This window comes from Eleutherodactylus coqui, chromosome 4 (genome assembly GCF_035609145.1).
Source record: "Eleutherodactylus coqui strain aEleCoq1 chromosome 4, aEleCoq1.hap1, whole genome shotgun sequence".
In the NCBI taxonomy this organism is placed as follows: Eukaryota; Metazoa; Chordata; class Amphibia; order Anura; family Eleutherodactylidae; genus Eleutherodactylus; species Eleutherodactylus coqui.
Window position 1 is genome coordinate 243,541,518 of NC_089840.1, and position 19,198 is coordinate 243,560,715.

General features: G+C 41.6%; 1 protein-coding gene across 1 annotated transcript in view; it reads left to right on the forward strand.

Annotated features, from left to right (window-relative positions):
• The window catches only part of LOC136626160 (alpha-2-macroglobulin-like), a 93,564-nt gene that overhangs the window by 25,485 nt on the left and 48,881 nt on the right, over positions 1 to 19,198 (forward strand). The window contains exons 8-17 of the mRNA XM_066600967.1: positions 373 to 517; positions 4,034 to 4,148; positions 4,511 to 4,620; positions 8,400 to 8,567; positions 9,955 to 10,194; positions 10,955 to 11,027; positions 13,069 to 13,214; positions 16,619 to 16,774; positions 18,152 to 18,283; positions 18,534 to 18,642. Of these exons, the coding sequence (XP_066457064.1) occupies positions 373 to 517; positions 4,034 to 4,148; positions 4,511 to 4,620; positions 8,400 to 8,567; positions 9,955 to 10,194; positions 10,955 to 11,027; positions 13,069 to 13,214; positions 16,619 to 16,774; positions 18,152 to 18,283; positions 18,534 to 18,642 (1,394 nt within the window). The remainder of the gene's footprint in view (positions 1 to 372; positions 518 to 4,033; positions 4,149 to 4,510; positions 4,621 to 8,399; positions 8,568 to 9,954; positions 10,195 to 10,954; positions 11,028 to 13,068; positions 13,215 to 16,618; positions 16,775 to 18,151; positions 18,284 to 18,533; positions 18,643 to 19,198) is intronic.

Consider the following 19,198-nt stretch of genomic DNA (forward strand, 5'->3'; position numbering starts at 1 on the left):
ATTGAAAACAATTGGCGATAGTGCTGCTTTTTCTTAGCACCGCAAGTGTGCATTGAAGGCATCGCAAATGAGAATGAAACAATTGAAAATCATTGGTTTCAGTTTCACGGGTTGTCACTCACTCTCGCAACGCAAAATAGCCTATCACCAGTGTGAAGTCAGCCTTACACATCTCGGTAGTTATCTCTGTAGTTTCATTTTCCTACACTACAAGGAGGCTTAAAAGTAACGTTGATAGAGTAATAAATTATCACTGCACAGTCAGTTTCTCTTAATCAGACTTATACTTCTAAACTGGAGCGGTAGTGAAGACAGTAGTTGAACAGCCCATATGGGAGTGACAACATCTATAACTCATGTCTTCATTTCCAGTTATACTTATGGGAAGCCAGTAGAAGGCACAATTGATCTTTCGGTGTGTGCTGAAGAATACTATCATACATGGCGCTACGGATCATACGCTAATGAAGACGGAGAAACAGATAAAATAAATTGCATAACCATTAAGGGAGAGAAGGTGAGAAAGAGACATAATCCCCTGTATTTTATCCTGTTACTTTATACTTTCTTTAATTACATACTTAGGGTGACTACCCACTACAGTTTTTTTTCCCTGCGTAATTCGCGGCATTTTTTTTCTGCAGGGGTCTATGGGACTTGTAATGTTAAAATCGCAATCGCGCAAAATCGCAATTTACCACAAAATCACGATTTTGCGCGATTGCGATTTTAACATTACAAGTCCCATAGACCCCTGCAGAAAAAAAATGCTGTGAATTTCGCAGGGAAAAAAAACTGTAGTGGGTAGTCACCCTTAGGGAAGAAGTGAATAAAAATGTTATAAGAATAATAATAAAAAAAATTACATAAAATTATGATGCAGTGTAGTATTTAAGCTCCCTCTAAGGGGTTTTCAAGGCACTTAGTATTGATGATCTAGCCTCAGTATAGGTCTTCGATAGTTGATTGTCAGGGGTCTAGCATTGTTAGTTTTTTTATTAATTTTTCTATGGCATTCACCATGCTGGAAAAATAATGCATTATTTTACTAGATCGATTTTTACGTACGCAGCAATACCAAAATATCTTTATTTTATTTTTGCTTTTTTATTTTAAGAATGAGGAAAGTTTATTTTTTAACTTTTCTATTTTATTTTTTGTAATAATAAAAAACTTAATTTTACTTATTCTTACTTATTTTGTCCCCATAATGGACTTGAACCAGTGATTATTAGATTGCTTTTAGAGTACACTGCAATATATAGCATTTCTGCAGGCAGTTTACACAAATAGGTAGATTGAATAGTACCTCCACAACACTACCTGCAAGTCAATGTCTGACCTTTCAATAGGCCTTGTAACAATGATTGGGAATATAAGCTAAAGTCTTTTCCTCAAGCACATGCACAGGCAGCTGTTTCGGGGTGATTGTCTCTCATCAGTGTACAGTAGATTGCTGGCCAGCTTTGTGAGAAACCTATGACATGGGTCAGGAGGGGTACAGTTCCTTCTTAAGCCCCATTTACACTAATAGATGATCGCTCAAAAGTCGCTCAAACGATAGTTTGAGTGACAGTTTTGAGCAGTCATCTTTGCATACTTTATAGTAGCTAATTAGCTACTATAGAATATGCAGCTGGAGCGGGACACAGCCGCGGTCCCTAGGAGAACAATACAGCTGCTTTGCATATGCAAATAGCTGTAGTGTTCTCTGTGCTTACAGCCCTGCATTGAATTCACAGCAGGACACAGGCACAGGCTGGCTGATAACAGCCTACTCCACTGATAACAACTGATCACTCAATTCTAGCAAGCTAGAATTCAGCGATCAGCGACTCGTGCACGAAAACTGCATGATGTCCCTGCATTTAGACAGAAAAAGAATCGCTCAAAAGGTGGCTTTGAGCAATTTTTGAGCGATTCTCGTTGTGTCTAAAAGGGCCTTTAGGGAGAGCACCTAAAAGGGGTGAGGAGATAAGGCCCTGTATGCTGCTCTGGGAAATATGCAAATAGGAAGATAGAACCATACCTCTACAGCACCACCTATTAGAAAGTAGCATTCCCTCAAGTCTATATCTGAACTTTTTAATAGGCCCTGTAATAATGTAAAGCAGATATACATGGCAGCCCTGGGGGCCTTAACAATGCCTTAGGCTCCCATGACACCTCACAATCTCAGTGCAGTGGGTGGGGGGCTCTTTTAGGAGGCAGAGGTAACCCTCTACCTCAGCGGGGCCACTTAAGTTGATAACGGCAATGGTCAAGCCATTGTTGCAGCCACCTGTCAGCTGTCAAAGACTGCTAAAACACGCCATGTATGGAGCAGGCCTGTTCCATACAAACCCTGTGCATGTATGGTGGATGTTGCCAAAGGGTTCGGGTAAATGTCCACATTTGAATACCACTTTATTTTTTAAATTCCAAATTAGACCAAAATTTTGTGCTAGTTAATTTCACAAAATATTTTTACACGGTAGATGCTGGAGCTCTGTATTTCTGTAAAGGCTGCAGATCTGCTGCTTAGCTGTGATAAAATTCTATCTATCTGCAGCCACCGCTAGGGAAAGTGTAGAGCTTATTACGTTGTATTATTGAGGTTAAAGGGAACATATCACTAGGGTCATGCTGCCCGAACCATGGACAGGCACTTCAAGTCATGGGGGCGGCATTGTTCTGTGTGACATCTAAGAGGTGTTATACTTACCTATCAATCCTTCAGTCCACTTTTTAGTCCATACCGACTGTTGCAGTAATTCAATCTAGCCATACGTGTTTAGTGGGCGATGAACAAATGATCTTTCACTGTGAAACGTTCTTTCATAGTTTGCGTAACAGCCAACAGCACCTTATACAGTCAAGTGCTTGCAACTATCTAACAAAACTTTTCAACATGGCCAAATGATTGCTTTAGCTGCAGTTGCCCTTTTTGATCAACTTTAGACTGTGTGTGGCCATCTTAAGGGTGGTGTCTACTGATAGAACCTGACTACAGATGCACTTGATTATAGTCAGTATCCACTAGTTAACTCCTCAGTGATCACCCATACGTGTTTTTACATCCTGGGTGTCTGGGCTTTATTCTACAGGGCTGTGAAAACATGTTCGCTCTGCAGAATAAAACCCCACTCCCTGTGAGTGCGACAGCTCCCTACTATTGGCTACCGGAGGTAGCTGAGAGCCAAGATCTGTCATCGTGGTGCATCTAGCGCTGGCTGTGATTGGCTGAGTCAGCTGTCACTCAGCCGGGTCAGCCAATCAGAGCAATCTCTTGCTGGGAGACTGAAAATTCAATCCCCATCACTAGCAAAAGATCCCCTGTCGGCTTTGCAAGTGGCCAGGAAAGTATATGCGGCCCTGGAGAGTCCTAGACAGCTCCAGCTTGATGAGTATTACTTTCTTTTTTGGTAGTGCAGCTAGCGCTTGCGTTTAGCGCTATCAAGAACGTGGCACCAAGTTTTGCCACATTTTCAGCAGCACTGAAACCTCCGTCCATTCATTTCAATGGGCAATGCACAGCTGAAAATGGCCAAAGATAGAACATGCATCGCTGTCAAAGCGCAGTGTTGAAGACACTGCGTTTTGATGCTTGTGTGAACAGCCCCTTTGAAATGAATGGGAGCGATGTACAGTGTTTAGCGCAGCGCTGAAAAGGCAGCACTAAATGCTGTACAAAAACGTCTGTGTGAGGGAGGCCTAAGGGTGAACTCTCACGCTATAAATTCTCCATTGTTTACAATTGCGCCAAAATTTTCTTTCCCCGCTCCTCACAGAAAAAAAAAGAAATTGATGTGAAAATTAATCTTGGAACACACAGAATTTATTAATCAATGGACCTCAGTATCTTCATTCACTGAGCCAAACACTCAGCTGTCAGGCACCTTACACAGAGGGGGGATAAAATAAGCAACCTCCAGCACGGCCGCTCCAATTCTAACCTGAGAGTTGCATCTTGTTGACACCATAGAAGCAAACAGCAATGTTACTGCAATATTCCTTGTTGATTACTTACTTTATATTGATATTTTCTTTATAGACTGACAGTAAAGGATGTGTCTCCAGAGAGATTGAGCTTGCAAAGTTTAATTGGACCAGCACAGACGAACAACAGTATTTAGAAATTAAATCTGAACTGACTGAAGATGGCACAGGTAAGTGATAGGAAGGAAATACTGCAACAATGCTGGCATTTGTAACAATAATGTAAATGACTTCACATTACACATACTGTACATTAGGGTACATCTGTCCTGCAGGGGGGTTTATATTGTGAGAGGAAACGTGGACATCCAAATGCACAAATAAAAAAACCTTAAAATATAAAACCAAAGAAAATGCTTGAAAATCAGGCACCACCATTATGTACCAACCACCTCTATCCTTTCATCTTTTCAAGAGTCCCTCCAATCTCTACGATAAAAAAAAAGTTGTCAGATGGTTGATGGTTCAGTTTACACATTTAACTTTAATAAGTTTGCTCCCTCTCAGCAAAAGTATGAATTCATTCTTTCAGGTCATAGTGAAAAAGCAGAAGTTGACATCCACCACTCCTACAAAAGGAACACAGTTGAATTTGTGGAATGTGAACATATTTACCAAAAAGGGCTCCCATATCATGGCAAGGTAAGGTAAAACTTTTCAAGCGAGGGGATTAGTTAGTTTTATATACTCAGGTCCGGTGGTGGGGATGAGTGTTGCTTATATGGTTATGATGTATAGAAATATATCGTACTAGTGGATACATCCGTGCGTTGCACAGTGCTATAAGCCTAGGGATTGGTTATTGAAAATTGGGCTTTCAAAGTGATTTCCTTCTTATACATAATGACTGATGTTTCTATGCCATTTCGCAGTGGACCTAAATCATTCGTTTATCACAAATTTGATTATGAGTTGCTGTGCAAATGGCACATCAACCTTGTGCACAATCATCTTCAGTAATAATTCTTTTAGCTGAAATGTTTATTAATGTCATTAGTTGCTATATAAGTTTACCTCAGCTGTGTAAGAAATGAGAGAAAGAAATAGCAACTAGAGATGAGCGAACGTACTCGTTACGAGTACTTACGCACCCGAGCACCGCCATTTTCCAGTACAGCAGTACTCGCGCGTAAAGATTCGGGGGGCGCCGTGGCGGCACGGGGGGTAGCAGTGGGGAGTGGGGGGGGAGAGGGAGAGAGAGAGGGCTTCCCCCTGTTCCCCGCTGCTCCCCCCGCACCGCCGCGCCTCTCCCCGCCCCCCGGCGCCCCCCGAATCTTTACGCCCGAGTACTGAAGTACTCGAAAATGGCGGTACTCGGGTGCGTAAGTACTCATTACGAGTACGTTCGCTCATCTCTAATAACAACCAATCACAGAGCAGCTGTCATTTTATCTCAGCAGTAGAAGAAATAAAAGCTGAGCTGTGATTGGTTGCTATTGGCAACAAAAATTACAGGGCAAGTCGATGAGTTTTCGACTTTTAATTATGCCAGTATTCATTCCCTGGTGCTGAAGAACACTCATGCCCAATTTCACTCAAATCAGACTAGAACTGTGGATTTGTGTAAAACACAAATAAACAAACTGATTTTGCATTTTATGTATAAGATTTCTGGTCCGTATCATTGGGGGACACAGCTGAAGACTATGGGGTGTAGCTACTTCCACTAGGAAGTGGACACTAAGCCGAAAAAATGTTAGCTCCTCCTACTAGCTATACCCCTTCTGCAGCCACCAAGCTAATGAGCTTTAGTTTAGTGTCTGTAGGAGGCAGACTTGGTTCTTGCCAGTCTTCAACTATGATTGGATTTAGGGAGTACAGGGAGGCAGGACTCTCCCTGTTATCCCTCCAAGGCCACAAGGCCTACTACGGCAGATCATGTGGCAGCTGAATACCAGAGCAGTGTTAAGCTGCCGTACAGCCTGCGTTGTTCGGCCACTGTGCACTGCCTAGTGGCTAGGTCTGCTGTTTTGCCCCTCCTGCAGTATTTTTTAGTAGGATAAAATAGTTTTTTATACTAAATAACTGTCTGCAGCATTTCTAGCGCCATGTCCAACACCAGAGCAGAAGATTTCTTTAGACAGGGTCAGCCAGAGCCACATGCGATGCGTGCTCTCACTGCAAAACAAAATGTACATGGGGCAGTTCGAGCTGTTATGCTTTAACTGTATTCCACTGCAAGAGGCAACCCTCTTGCTCAGCTTCCACCGATCGCCGAACTACAGTGGTCTCGCTCCCTGTCGCAGATGGTCTTAGAACTTACCAGGGCATTTTAGACAGGTTGGACTATGTTATGAGTCCACCTGTTCAGAATGTATCTGACAGAGATGACTCTGTCAGGCAGGACTCCACTTGTGGTAGACCACAAAAGTGGAATAGACTTTCCTACTCATTACACTCATCCAGATCTACTGTATCGTATTCCAAGCCAGCACTTTCCAGACCACACTCACAGTCTTCTTCCAGGCACAATAGTCGCTCAGAGGAGGAACTGTCTGAGTCCCTCTGTGATTCCAACCTAGATGAGGAGCAAGCTTCTAAACCTTTCAGTATGATAGACAACCTGATAGCTACCGTGAAAAACACCTTTCAGCTGTCCGACCAGATGCCTACTATGTCAGTAGCGTCTTTTTCCTTTAGATGTCCAAACCAATCTCCAAAGATTTTTACTCCTCATGAGGATTTTGAGGATGTCTTAACCAGGAAATGGAACATTCCAGACAAACACTTTACTAAACCTAAGCGTCTAGACCTCATGTATTCTTTTCCAGGGGAGTTAGTGAAGAAATAGTTCTCTTCACCAGCAGCAGATTCACCTGTGTTTCGTTTGGCGAAACATACCACTCTTCCTATGGCGGACACCTCGTCGTGCGCATGAGGCAGATTGAATCTCTTGCAAAAACCTCTTTTGAGGCAGTGGCTTCGGCATTCAGGCCAGTTTTTGCCTCTAAATCAGCAAGGCCACTACTGAATAGGCCAAGCAACTGTGCAGGGTATTCTATCCAGGTCTCCTCCGAAAGAATTGACTGACATTGTACATCAGATAAGCCAAGCGGGAAAGACACAGATGTCTCCTTAAAAATGTCCTTAACAAGCATTCCTTTTGTTGGCCCCCCAACTATTCAGCGCTAGATTGGATGAGATCCTCTCTGACACCATCAGGGAAACGACGGCCGAAAGTAGTAGAACATCGCTCAGGCGTGTCTTTCTCTCTCCCTCTCTCTGCCTTTCACTGCCTGTGTTTTACCACGGATCTTCTGCACGGACGGCAATCACGGAATCCTCAATTAAAATCCATTTGTGTGAGACTGGGTTAAAGGTCCAGATTGTCAGAATATGTTCCTATGGCTTCTTTCACACGAGCGCATAAACGGTGTATATACGCACCCATGAGAGGCATCGATTTTCATTGCACTCATTCACACGGGCAAATATACAGCGCATAAATATGCCGGCAGCGCAAAAAATAGAACATATACACGGCCAGCACATATACGCTCAGCCCAAAGATAGTTCTGGAACTATCTTTTGGCCAATATACGCTGGCTGGTCCTATAGACACTTATGGAAGCAGGGGGGAAAAAGAGGAGGGGGAGGTATTTTTGCAGCGTCCAACGCTGCGAAAAGCTTACAGGTGCCTTTATATAGGTATTGGAAGGCCTCCGAAGATTTGGGCAGAGCGAGGGAATTCCGGGGTGCGGTGTATTTTTCTGCTAAAAAAGATGCTTGCGGTAGTGTGAATGGACGAGAAAACACTGTCCGTGATCGCGGAAAAACTCCCTTTCAGGTGCTTATAGAGAGCGAGCATGACAACGTAAAAATGCCTTTGCCGTTTATGCGCTCGTATCAAAGAAGCCTACAACATATATAGCTGTGGTGACCATTTCTGACCACATTAATGCACACACTCCTGTATGACAGGCGCACACCAGTTACAGCCTTGTACAGTTTGATCAGAGCTGATGGAAGGTTGGGAATCGGACGACTGAGGATTAATATGTAGAACACCTAAACAGCCATTGATACTGGACGATTATCGCACAAAATTTGTTCAAACTAACTAATTTGCATGATAATCATTGCGTTTAAATGCACATTTATCATTCACTATTCATTTATAGTTCATTGGTCGCTCACTTTCAACCATCATGGAAATTATTACTGGATCACTGACTTCTCGCTGAGTTTAAATGCTCCCTATAGAGTGTGAAGCGCTGAGTGAGAAGCCAGCGGTGATCTGCCTGTCTAAACCCTCTGCATGAGCGCTAACAACCTAGCAGTGACATCCGCGCTTGTGCAGACCTTTAGACAACTGTTGTCCTGTCTAAATAGGACATTAGATGACAATTCATAGGTGTGATGTCTGGTGGATCTGCTGCTTCAGAAGGCTCTTACCAACTGTTTCCTTTACTCTTCCTCAGGTTAAAGTCAGTAATGAGAAGAACCTGCCAGTGGCTAATCTACGTGTAAACCTAGTAGTAGATAATGAAGGTAACAATGCCACATGTATTAAATTGGTAACTGATTCAGATGGAATTGCAGAGTTTACACTTAAAACCTCCGATTGGCAATTATATACTTCTTTAAGGGTAAGTCAGAAGATTATTACATAGAAATAAATTGTATTCCTGTACATAAGAACATTATAGAGGGACACTGATTGTTAAAACAAAGTCTTCCATGATGTAGTATGGAGCTTCTATCAACATAGTTCAGCACTACTGAAAATGAGGGGGAAAGATGTTCAGAAGAGCGCTGTAAACTCCTTCTGACTAATACTTTTTGGGGTCTAAGCTCATGGCCCCAACATGAAATCTCAGAAGATGCCTAAAACAACAGGTTTTACAAGAAATAACCTTGTAATAAGTACAGCAAAGTTGAAACTTTGTTTATTTTAAAAAGACCTATTAAAAGGTCAGGCATTGTATTCAGGAATTCTGCCTTCAATAGGTGGCGCTGTAGAGGCATTGCTCCATCTTCCTGTTTACATAAGTTTTGCAAAGAAGCGCGCATGGCCTTATAAGGCTCCTCGCACCTACTAGGTGCTCTCCGTAAGTGTGAATTTACACCGACAAGTTTCATGCGCTAGTTCTGTCTGATAGCGATATGGACAGAACTTGCCTGTGTAAACGTGATTTTACATTTGTTTACATGAGTTCAATGTGTTTATCAACATGAGCAATTTTTCTCCCGCAGCATCGCTGCATGTGCTATTTTTGGGCTATTTTGGGCTGTTCCTCCAAGGAATCGGCCATTATTGCTTATGGAATCTTTAAGTAATTAGTGACTACAAGATGTAATATTGTAACGCTCAATAAAGACATCCTCCTTAAGCTCTTAATATTTCAAATAATTTTAATTTATTTAATTATTTTTAATGATGTCATTAATTACATATAGACGACTGATAAGATAAGACTATATCTCTTGAGTATATAAATCATCGTACTGTCAAAAAGGAATTGATATATTTGTAAATTTTCTTAAGGGGAAGCTTACACGAGCATATTTGAATTGCGTATTACACATGCAATGTATGTGTGTATAATACGCGGTGCATTGCTGCGATTCAAATACAATGATTTTCGCTGTTACACTCACACTAGCGTTTTTTCATTACGTATCATACGCGAGTAAAAAAAGCAGCCCCATTGTTCTGTATGGGTGCGTACAAAACGCCGTACATATGCAATTAAATTGCGTAAGATTGGCATTTATACGCAGCATCGCTAGATGACAGAGCAAGAAATAAAAAAAAAAAATGAAACCAGGAAGCCTGTGCATGACAACGTGGGTGAGATACACTGTCATGCGCAGGCAAAAATCGCTGCCTTATGCATGAATACGCAGGTCCAGACCGTGGAAAAAAAAAGCATTACATACACAGCGTTTTACCACACGCTTCGGTAAGCCTACTGTAAATGTTGTTCGGATATATATATAAAAAAAAGTCCCAATTGCCATTTCTTTTCTCAGGCACAGCTTTCATCTAATGATTGTGATTATCATGAAGCATTCGATTACAATTACTACCACACCTCTTCGGATTCTTGGTTTACTGTTATACCCTTTAATTCTAAAAGTGAAAGCACACTGTCAATAGAAAGGCATTCAAAGGACGTATCATGTAATTCTGATCAGTCAGTGACGGTGGAATATGACATCCCTAAGAAGAACCTCGAGTCTGATACCGATCATCTGCACTTTTTCCACATTGTGAGTATAATGTTTCTTGATAGTAAGTAGCCTGATTTGGGGGATAAATTGGACATCAAAGTTTCATATTTGCAAGATCTATAACAAATATGATAGCTCCTTTACGATCCATCATGACCAGTTATGATTCATCAAAATCCATTAAGATTTGTCATGATCCATAATGATCCATTTTATAGATCCATTAACCCCCTACCTGACATCCGCCATATATGTGCAGTGCATACTGGGTGTCAGCATATAGAGCGGGCTCAGGAGTAGAAGGCATTCCATACACAGTTGATGTTGTCTATCATGACAGTGATAACTCAGAATCAGGCCTTTTAAACATTTTAGATGCGTTTAAATAGCCTGACGGATGGAGCGGTTCCCACCGGGCTTGGTGACTGCATCTCAGGAGCGCTGAGCAGCAATTAGCTCGTTAGGGCTGTTTTGTGTTAGTCTGCAGCCGATACCCCCTGCCTTCCGCCCTGATTGTGCCCGGGGCACGTGTTCCATCTCCCCCCCTATAGATAGCTTTAGACTGAACGATTATCATTCAGAAAATCGTTTAAACAAAAGTAACTGAATGATAATTTTTCAGTATAAATGCACCCAAAGACTGAACGAGAATCATGCAGTCTAAACACACTGCCTGAGTGCGAACGAGCTGGTAATAACATCACCAGCTCATTCGCTAGAAAGAGTAACCTGGTGACTCCTTTTGCTATAGTAATACAACAATTCATAAATATGTGACCTGCTCTCCATTTTTTCACAGCTTTTGACCAAAAGTGGAATCTTCTCTTACAAGGATCTTAAAGTAGATATCAAAGATCAAGCAAACAGCCCAAGTGAGTAAAATGGTCTTCATATTGAAAACTATTGGACAGAACTCAATAATTACTGACTCCTCCTCCCTTTGTGTTGTATACAACGTTTTGATAAACTGATCAGTACATATTTGACTAACTGATAGTTGTAGTTATAGATAATTGTCATATGTGAGATTTCTGATTGGAAAATGAAGAAAATTATTTGCTTGACTTGATCAAAATTTCTAAAGTACATTCATGTCATGTAGTCAGTGTATACAGTGGTGTTTACTTAAAGGGAACCTGTCATCAACTTTGAGCCCCATAAACTATGCTATGAAACTCAATGGTGAGTGAATGGGGAGTCCAGGAAGCTGTGTCTGATACTCACCGGGTTTCCCGTTCCAACATTGTGTCCCAATGAAGTTGGCACCTACACAGAGAGTAAATCTTTTAAGCCAGCTCTGTTTGCATGCTGTCCCACAGAGATGAATGGGAAAGTGTGTGCACAAAGCTGTCTGAAAAGAATCATACTGTGTGCACATGTCTATTTTGCGGAGACAGCGCAGGTACTAGGGACCTGATATCAAGCACAGTTCCCAGGACTCCCCGTTCCCTCACCTTTTGATCCTCATAACATAGTTGACATCAAACATGATGACAGGTTCACTTTAAACAGATGCTGCGCTTACTAGAAGAGGCCATCAAAATAAGCTGAATACAAAGTGGTGAACTGCTGCTGAGACCCCCAATGATCCTATTTATGGGAGAATCCCTGCAGGGAAAATAAAACATGACATGGTACCCATTGACATCAATGGGCTGCTTGTGTAACAGCTATGGCTGGAAAACCTCATGAGACTCTTTGAATTTGCTCTCCACTCCAGATGATAGCTTTCCAGTCTTCACTTTGCTGGCTCAAAGACTAGATTTACTAGATTTTGCTTAAGCTTGGAAAATATCGCAAGATATCTTATACATACCGCATGAATTCAACGGAAAAAATATCGCACCATGCTTCATTAGGTGTCATATAATGCCATAACGAGGCACCATACAGCGCATAGAATGCCTATGGCACCATAGACTGAAGCTTCAGGCTGCCTCGGTATACATAATGCCTGATTCTGATTATAGACTTGGTAAATGTTGGTGTAGTGGCCTGGAAATAGGCACTGTTTAGTTATGGGGACCGGTAATATAATAACCGGCTCTAGGGTTTAATCTGAGTCAGTTTACACAAGGGATGCAGGAGAGAGAGAGAGGCGCACCAGGCAAAACAAGTGCCAGAGAGAGCACCAGAAAAGAAAAGCAACCAACGGGAGAAAAAGAGTGCTAGGCAGGAGAGAGAAGTGAAAAGAGACAGAGATCAGCCGTGACAGAAAGAGAAAGAGAGCAATCTGAGAAACAGTGAGTAACTGAGGAGGAGTGACAGCTTTGACAGTAAAAAGAGGGAAAATAAAAGAGTTGTAAATATATAGAGTGGGAGATAAAGAAATAAAGAGATATAAATACAAAGAAGTATAGAGAAAAGAAAACCAAAGTAAGCTCCCAGTATATGGATGATTTAGACACAGGTGTCTACATTGTGGCAATTTAAGTATCATTTATTATGCACTGAATGTTATGAAGAAAACAACCTCATCTCGCTGCTTTATTTAATAATACCGGTTTTACAACAAATTAAGCCAAATATCTGGCTCCGTATATATTATTCCACACCTCACCACTCACAACTGCAAATTGTGCCCAAGGGCACGAGCATCCGAACAAAACAAATCACAACTAATTGCCAGCCACAAAGAATAATAATAAAATTAGCGCTCACCATAGCGCTTTGTGTCTTCACGATAGTGCTTTGGGCTGTCTCGACAGCCATTTGTGGAGCCATTAAATGTGCCAAATGCTCACACAGCAGAAAGCTACCCTGTCCAATTCCTCTATATTTTGGCTTTCACAGGACGACCAATCCTATGTGTCTATTTCAATAGGGATGGTGGGATAAGCCGTTACCAGACATCTCCACTGTATGTCTGATTCATTCTCCTTGTTGATTTATTTTCATTTTGCTCATTTTCAGATCTGCATGGCTCATTCCCTCTAAATTTCCATATTGATGAAGATTTCTTCCCTTCATTCAAACTTTTTATTTTCTCTGTTTTGCCCAATGGAGAGATAATTGCAATGGCTACAGATTACAATGTCTCACCATGTGTAAATCTAAAGGTAAGAAGCTTAAAACAGAACACCTGCTTAGGAAGCATTCACATTGTGCTTTTTCAACACACTCTGTGACTCCGCTTGACGGGCTTCGTGACAGTTGCAGAAAACATCGCTGTGACAGAATCCCCGAACAGAAATAAACAGAGCACTGCGGAATATCTTGGCCCTATATAAAGATTCTTATTAAGCCATTCACTTGTATTGTAAAAAGAACACCTCTTGGTGTCTGTTTTAGAAGGTTTCTGCTTGTTTCCATTTTATTTGAAGTAAAGAATAGCGTAGTCAAGAATGTTATCCTATAGTCCACATAAAACGGAAACAAAGGGAGACCTTGTAAAACAGACGCCAAAGAGGTTTCCATTTTACAATACAAGTCAATGGCTCCTTTTGTTTCCATTCAGAAATTTCATCACAGTGCTGTTTTCTGCAGCTGTCACAGAGCCCCAGGAGCTGATACACACAATGTGTTAAAAAATGCGGTGTGAATGCTCCTTTAATGATGCATAGGTGGGTAAGAAAACCAATTCCCAGCAGGATGTTGACGAGGTACAATATTAATAGGGAAGTTAGGAAAATACTGATGGTCACCATACCTTCAATCATGGGGAAAGTGTTTACAGTGGTGCCCCTGCCATGAGGGGACCTAAGTCCGCTGCCTCATGAGATATTCTACAGGACTACAGAGTGGCGGTACTAGGGTTACCACCAAGCCAGTGTTTATTAATATGGCCAGTAAAAAATAATTGCCAACTGTAAGCCGGCGGGGCAGCAATCCCACAGTATTTCACTCACTTGGTTTGTGGCTCCGATTGGGCGTCTGCTGTTGCTGTACTTAGTTTGTGACCCCTCCCCCCTTATTTTAAGTCTTGTGAAATGAGTGGGATTTTTTTTCTCAGGACAGGTCATCAATGGATGATCTATGGGGTCCACGTCTGAATTCTGCCCATCAGCTGATTCGAGGCGCTATGGATTCTAAATCTGCAGCATGTCCATTTTTTGTGCTGTGGATTTTAACCATGGAAATACAAGGGTTAAAATCGGGGAGATGCATAACAAAAAGTGCTGCAAAATCTGCAACATTTAGGTGCCGATGTTCCCACTGTGGGTTTCATTCATCTTTGCTGTGGGTTTTCTGCTGCAGAACACCTGCAGAAAATACACTGTATGAGAAGGCAGCCAAAAAGCCTTGAATTGATGGCAGACCCAGAGTACATTATTAGGCCTCTGGCTGCTGTGGCACCCCTTCGACACCCCGTGATCAAATCACAGAGTAGGCCCACTCCCTCTGAAACCACATAGATGCTGTGGTCGCTATTAACCATGGTATCTCAGTGAATAAATGTCAGCCTTGTAGTTTTCTCCAATCTCTACTGTTAGACCTGGTGTTCTGCTGTTAGTTGACAGCTGAGCTCCAGCTACTGCTGGCACAGAAGCCAGTCTTAGAATAGGCCACCATAAAAAAGTGCAGCCTAACACCTCCCTCACACAGGCACTTTTCACCGCAGGGTTTTTAGCGCCACGGTAATCGCGGTATAACATAGAATGGTAGAGTTGGAAGGGACCTCCAGGGTCATCAGGTCCAACCCCCTGCTCAGTGCAGGATTTACTAAATCATCCCAGATAGATATTTGTCCAGCCTTTGTTTGAACACTTCCATTGAAGGAGAACTCACCACCTCCCATGGTAACCTGTTCCACTCATTGATCACCCTCACCGTCAGAAACTTTTTTCTAATATCTAATTTGTGTCTCCTCCCTTTCAATTTCATCCCCTTGCTTCTAGTCTTTCCTTGTGCAAATGGCAATAAGGCTGCACTGTGACAGCCCTTCAGATATTTGTAGACAGCTATTAAGTCTCCTCTTGGCCTTCTTCTTTGCAAGCTAAAGATTCCCAGATCATTTAACCATTCTTCATAGGATATGATTTGCAGACTGCTCACCATCTTGGTAACTCTTCTCTGAACTTGCTCCAGTTTGTCTATGTCTTTTTTAAAGTGGGGTGCCCAGAACTGGAAACAGTATTCCAGATGAGATCTGACTAAGGAATAGTAGAGGGGGATAAAGACCTTACGTGATCTAGACTCTATGTTTCTCTTAATACATCCCAGAATTGTGTTTGCCTTTTTGGCTGCTGCATCACATTGTTGATTCATGTTCAGTCTATGATCTATTTGTATACCCAAGTCTTTTTTACATGTGCTGCTGCCTAGCTCAATTCCTCCCATTCTGTAAGTGTTTTTTTTTTCATTTTTCTTGCCCAGATGTAGGACTTTTCATTTCTCCTTGTTAAATACCATTGTATAAGCTTTTCTAGATCTTTTTGAATACTCTCTCTCTCTCTTCCCTAGTGTTAGCTAATCCTCCTAGCTTTGTATCATCAGCAAATTTGGTCAGTTTCCCATCAATTCCCTTCTCCACATCATTTATAAAAATGTTGAACAACACTGGGCCTAGGACAGAGCCTTGTGGTACCCCACTTTATACATTCTTCCACTGGGATGTGCAGCCATTTATGACCACTCTTTAAGTACGATCACTCAGCCAGTTGTGAATCCACCTAACAGTTGCCTTGTCAATCCCATATTTGGTCATTTTTTCAATAAGTATAGTATGAGATACTTTGTCAAATGCTTTACTAAGGTCAAGAAAAAACGTATCCACCGCATTTCCCTGATCAACGCAGTCAGTGATACTATCATAGAAGGAAATTAGATTAGTCTGGCATGATTTGTTTGTTGCAAACCCATGCTGGCTCTTGTTAATTACTCCATTTTCATCCAAGTAATTGCATACATGCTGTTTAATAATTTGTTCAAAGATCTTTCCCGGTATAGAAGTCAGGCTCACAGGCCTGTAGTTTCCTGGATCTACCTTTTTCTCTTTTTTGAAGATAAGGACAACTTTTGCCCTTTTCCAATCCTCTGGCACTTCTCCTGTTCTTCAGGAATTTTCAAAGATCATGGCGAGTGGTTCAGCAATTACCTCCGCTGCTTCCTTTAGTATCTTAGGATGTAATTCATCTGGACCTTGAAACTTGAATTCATTTAAAAACACACACTCCCAGTGTTTTCAATGGAGACTCTCAGACAGCCTCTCGATCGTAGCGCTTTCCAGCACTGCAGTTTTCGAGCGGAGCCTGTTCTATTTTTCTGCGTTTAGCGGCCCTCATCGGTGCTAACAACAGTAAATCGCAGTGCTTTGCCGAACGCCTGTGTGAGGGAAACCTAAGGGGGGATTATGTCCCAGGTAAACACTATTCAAACCAGATAGAAAATAAGTATTTGCATCTCAGTATAAAAGTAAGATACTCAAACAGTTTTCAAGTCTAAAATGTGTAATAAAGCCCCTTTTTTCATTTTCTTTCTTTGTAGTGAAATAATATAACATCTCCACCATTTATTCAAATAGATGAAACTCAGCTTTTCTAAGGAAGAAGTCCGACCTGGGGAGACTGTGGACCTGGAAGTTACAGCAGATCCTGAATCCTTGTGCTCTGTGCGCTCTGTAGATAAAGGATACTTGCTTAAAAATCCTCATGATGACCATTATATGCTAACGGATATGGTGAGGCTCAAATTAATTCTTATATTACAATTTTTCTATGAACTTGTTTCCTTTTTCTAGTAAGTTATTAATTACCCATCAGGAATACTCTAAGGCCGAATGCACACGGTTGGGTCGGTTTCCGACTGTGAGATCTCGCAGTGGAATCAGATCCTGTGCCCCGGCGATGACCCCCGCATACCTGTGCAGTGTCTCTTCTCTGCACTGCGGATATGCACACGTTGGCACACTGCTGCACATTCGCAGTGCAGAGAATGATGTGCTGGCAATGACGCGGATTTGCGGCGATATCAAAATTGACATTTTGGAAATCGCCACGGGATGGACGGCTTTCATTGACTGCAATGGAAGCCGTCTGTGCGAGGTCCGCACTAGAATAGGACATGCTGCGATTTCCCCCCCCAAGCAGAAGATCGCAGTTGATTTTCACTAGAGGGCATGGAAAAGCGTTTTGCATAGCATGTCTATGGGCAGTATTTGCTGCTGGATCTGGAGGCGAACACCTGCTCCTTATCCCCCAGTGCAAATACGTCAATGTGCATTGAGCCTTAGACTAGTTTATTACCCAGTGAAGCATTTCAGCTCAAAAAATCTGCAATCAAATCCACACATGATTTTGGTGCCGATTTAGGTGCAGGATTTCACTAATTACATTACTGCATGAATCCCACTGAAGCCTGTGACTGGCTGAGCAGTCATGTGCACAATGAGCAGCACAGGATCCCCCACAGCTTCTTCCATGTTCCATGCAGTGGGCACAGGGATTGAACTGCTAGATGGAATACTGCTGGAATAGATGAATATTCATGTGTTCTTCATTTTAAGGCTATAAAATTATTTATTTGTGTCTTGGAAAACCCCATTTTCTGCAGTAGAAAATGTGCAGCAAATCCACAGTGGTAAATTCACACCAAATGGTGTGGATTTTGGGAGGAATTCACCACGGATTTACCGCTTCAATGGATAAGGTGAAATCCACAATGAATCAGTACTAAAATCTACACTATCTGATGCGAATATATATATGTATATAATGTCAGTGGGCGGAATCCATGTGCAGAATTTCAACATGAAAAAAGTGTTTCTGTATCAAACCTGACATGTCACTTCTGGATGCAGAAACTTGTGGAAATGCGACTTTCCGCATCAGAATTCCTCACATGGATTTTGCCAATTGACAAGGCAAAATCCACATGTGAATCTGCGCCAAAATCCACTGCATAAAACTGTAAGTTTTGACACGGTTTTGAGGCAGAATTTGTCAACGAAAATTCTGAAGCAAATTCCGCCGTGTGAACATACCTAGTCTTACAGATGCTACATTGCAATTTCAATGAATATGTCATGAATTCATTTTGGTTCTGGTATTGCTTGCAGTCTGCAAATTTGAGGAACCACATTGATACCTATCAATTCCTACACGAACTAGTGGACCCTGATGTAAACCGCTGTCCTGACAATACATCAAGTGTTAGAGACTTCCACTTTGATGCTTACAAGTTGTTTCTGGTAAGGCAAATTTTACTGTCAGACTGCATTGTTCTATCCTCTTGGTAGAAGTTAACAAGATTGTATATTTTAAATGGTATTTAAAATATATTTCACATTTTGTAATATTTATGAGTTCAGTGTTAGTAATGCCAAAAAATACACAGTTTAGAGTGTAGAAAAGAGAAATAAAAGTATTGTTTGATGACTGTCTAGCCATAAAATACTGTAAATAATCTAATATTAACTAGTCTATATTTTTCTTTTATAGACAATGAATCTACAAGTTCTTACCAACACTGAGATAAAGGTACCACCGAAATGTGTCCCAGATGGCCCATCTGCCCGTCAACATACTGTAAAAAAAACTGAAAGCAAAGGTAATTCTGTTGATGAGTGTTCTCAGATTCAGTCATCTGCATGAAATTATTCAGATTAGTACAGCAAGTTTAAAGAGGTTGTCCGCTTTGGATAATCCATTTATGTAAGAAAAATCCCCAAAAAGAAGCTGATCACAGAGTTTGCTGCTGCTGGGACAACCAGTAGTCAGCTGTAATCTCTGTAGTAACTCAGCATCCAGTGTTCCCTTCTCATGCAGCGCCACCACAGGGGAAATAAAGCATTGCTCAGTGCTATATAAAGTATATGCCATAACAGCATAGAAAAACACAACAGACTGCTGCACTTTCATATACAGTGGCCAACTCCCAAAACACATATACCAATGTGTATTAATTTCTTTAACATTGTGACCAATGGCCAACACAGAGAATTCCACTGTACGGCTATACAATAGCGTATGTCCAAAGTATATTTCTGACGTATGGCTGAGACACGGTGTGCACATACACGAACATTACAGCAAGTTAGACAGGCTGCTTTTTCTTATATTTAGGGACATTATTGAGACCGGGCTTGTGCCACTGGATTGGCGCA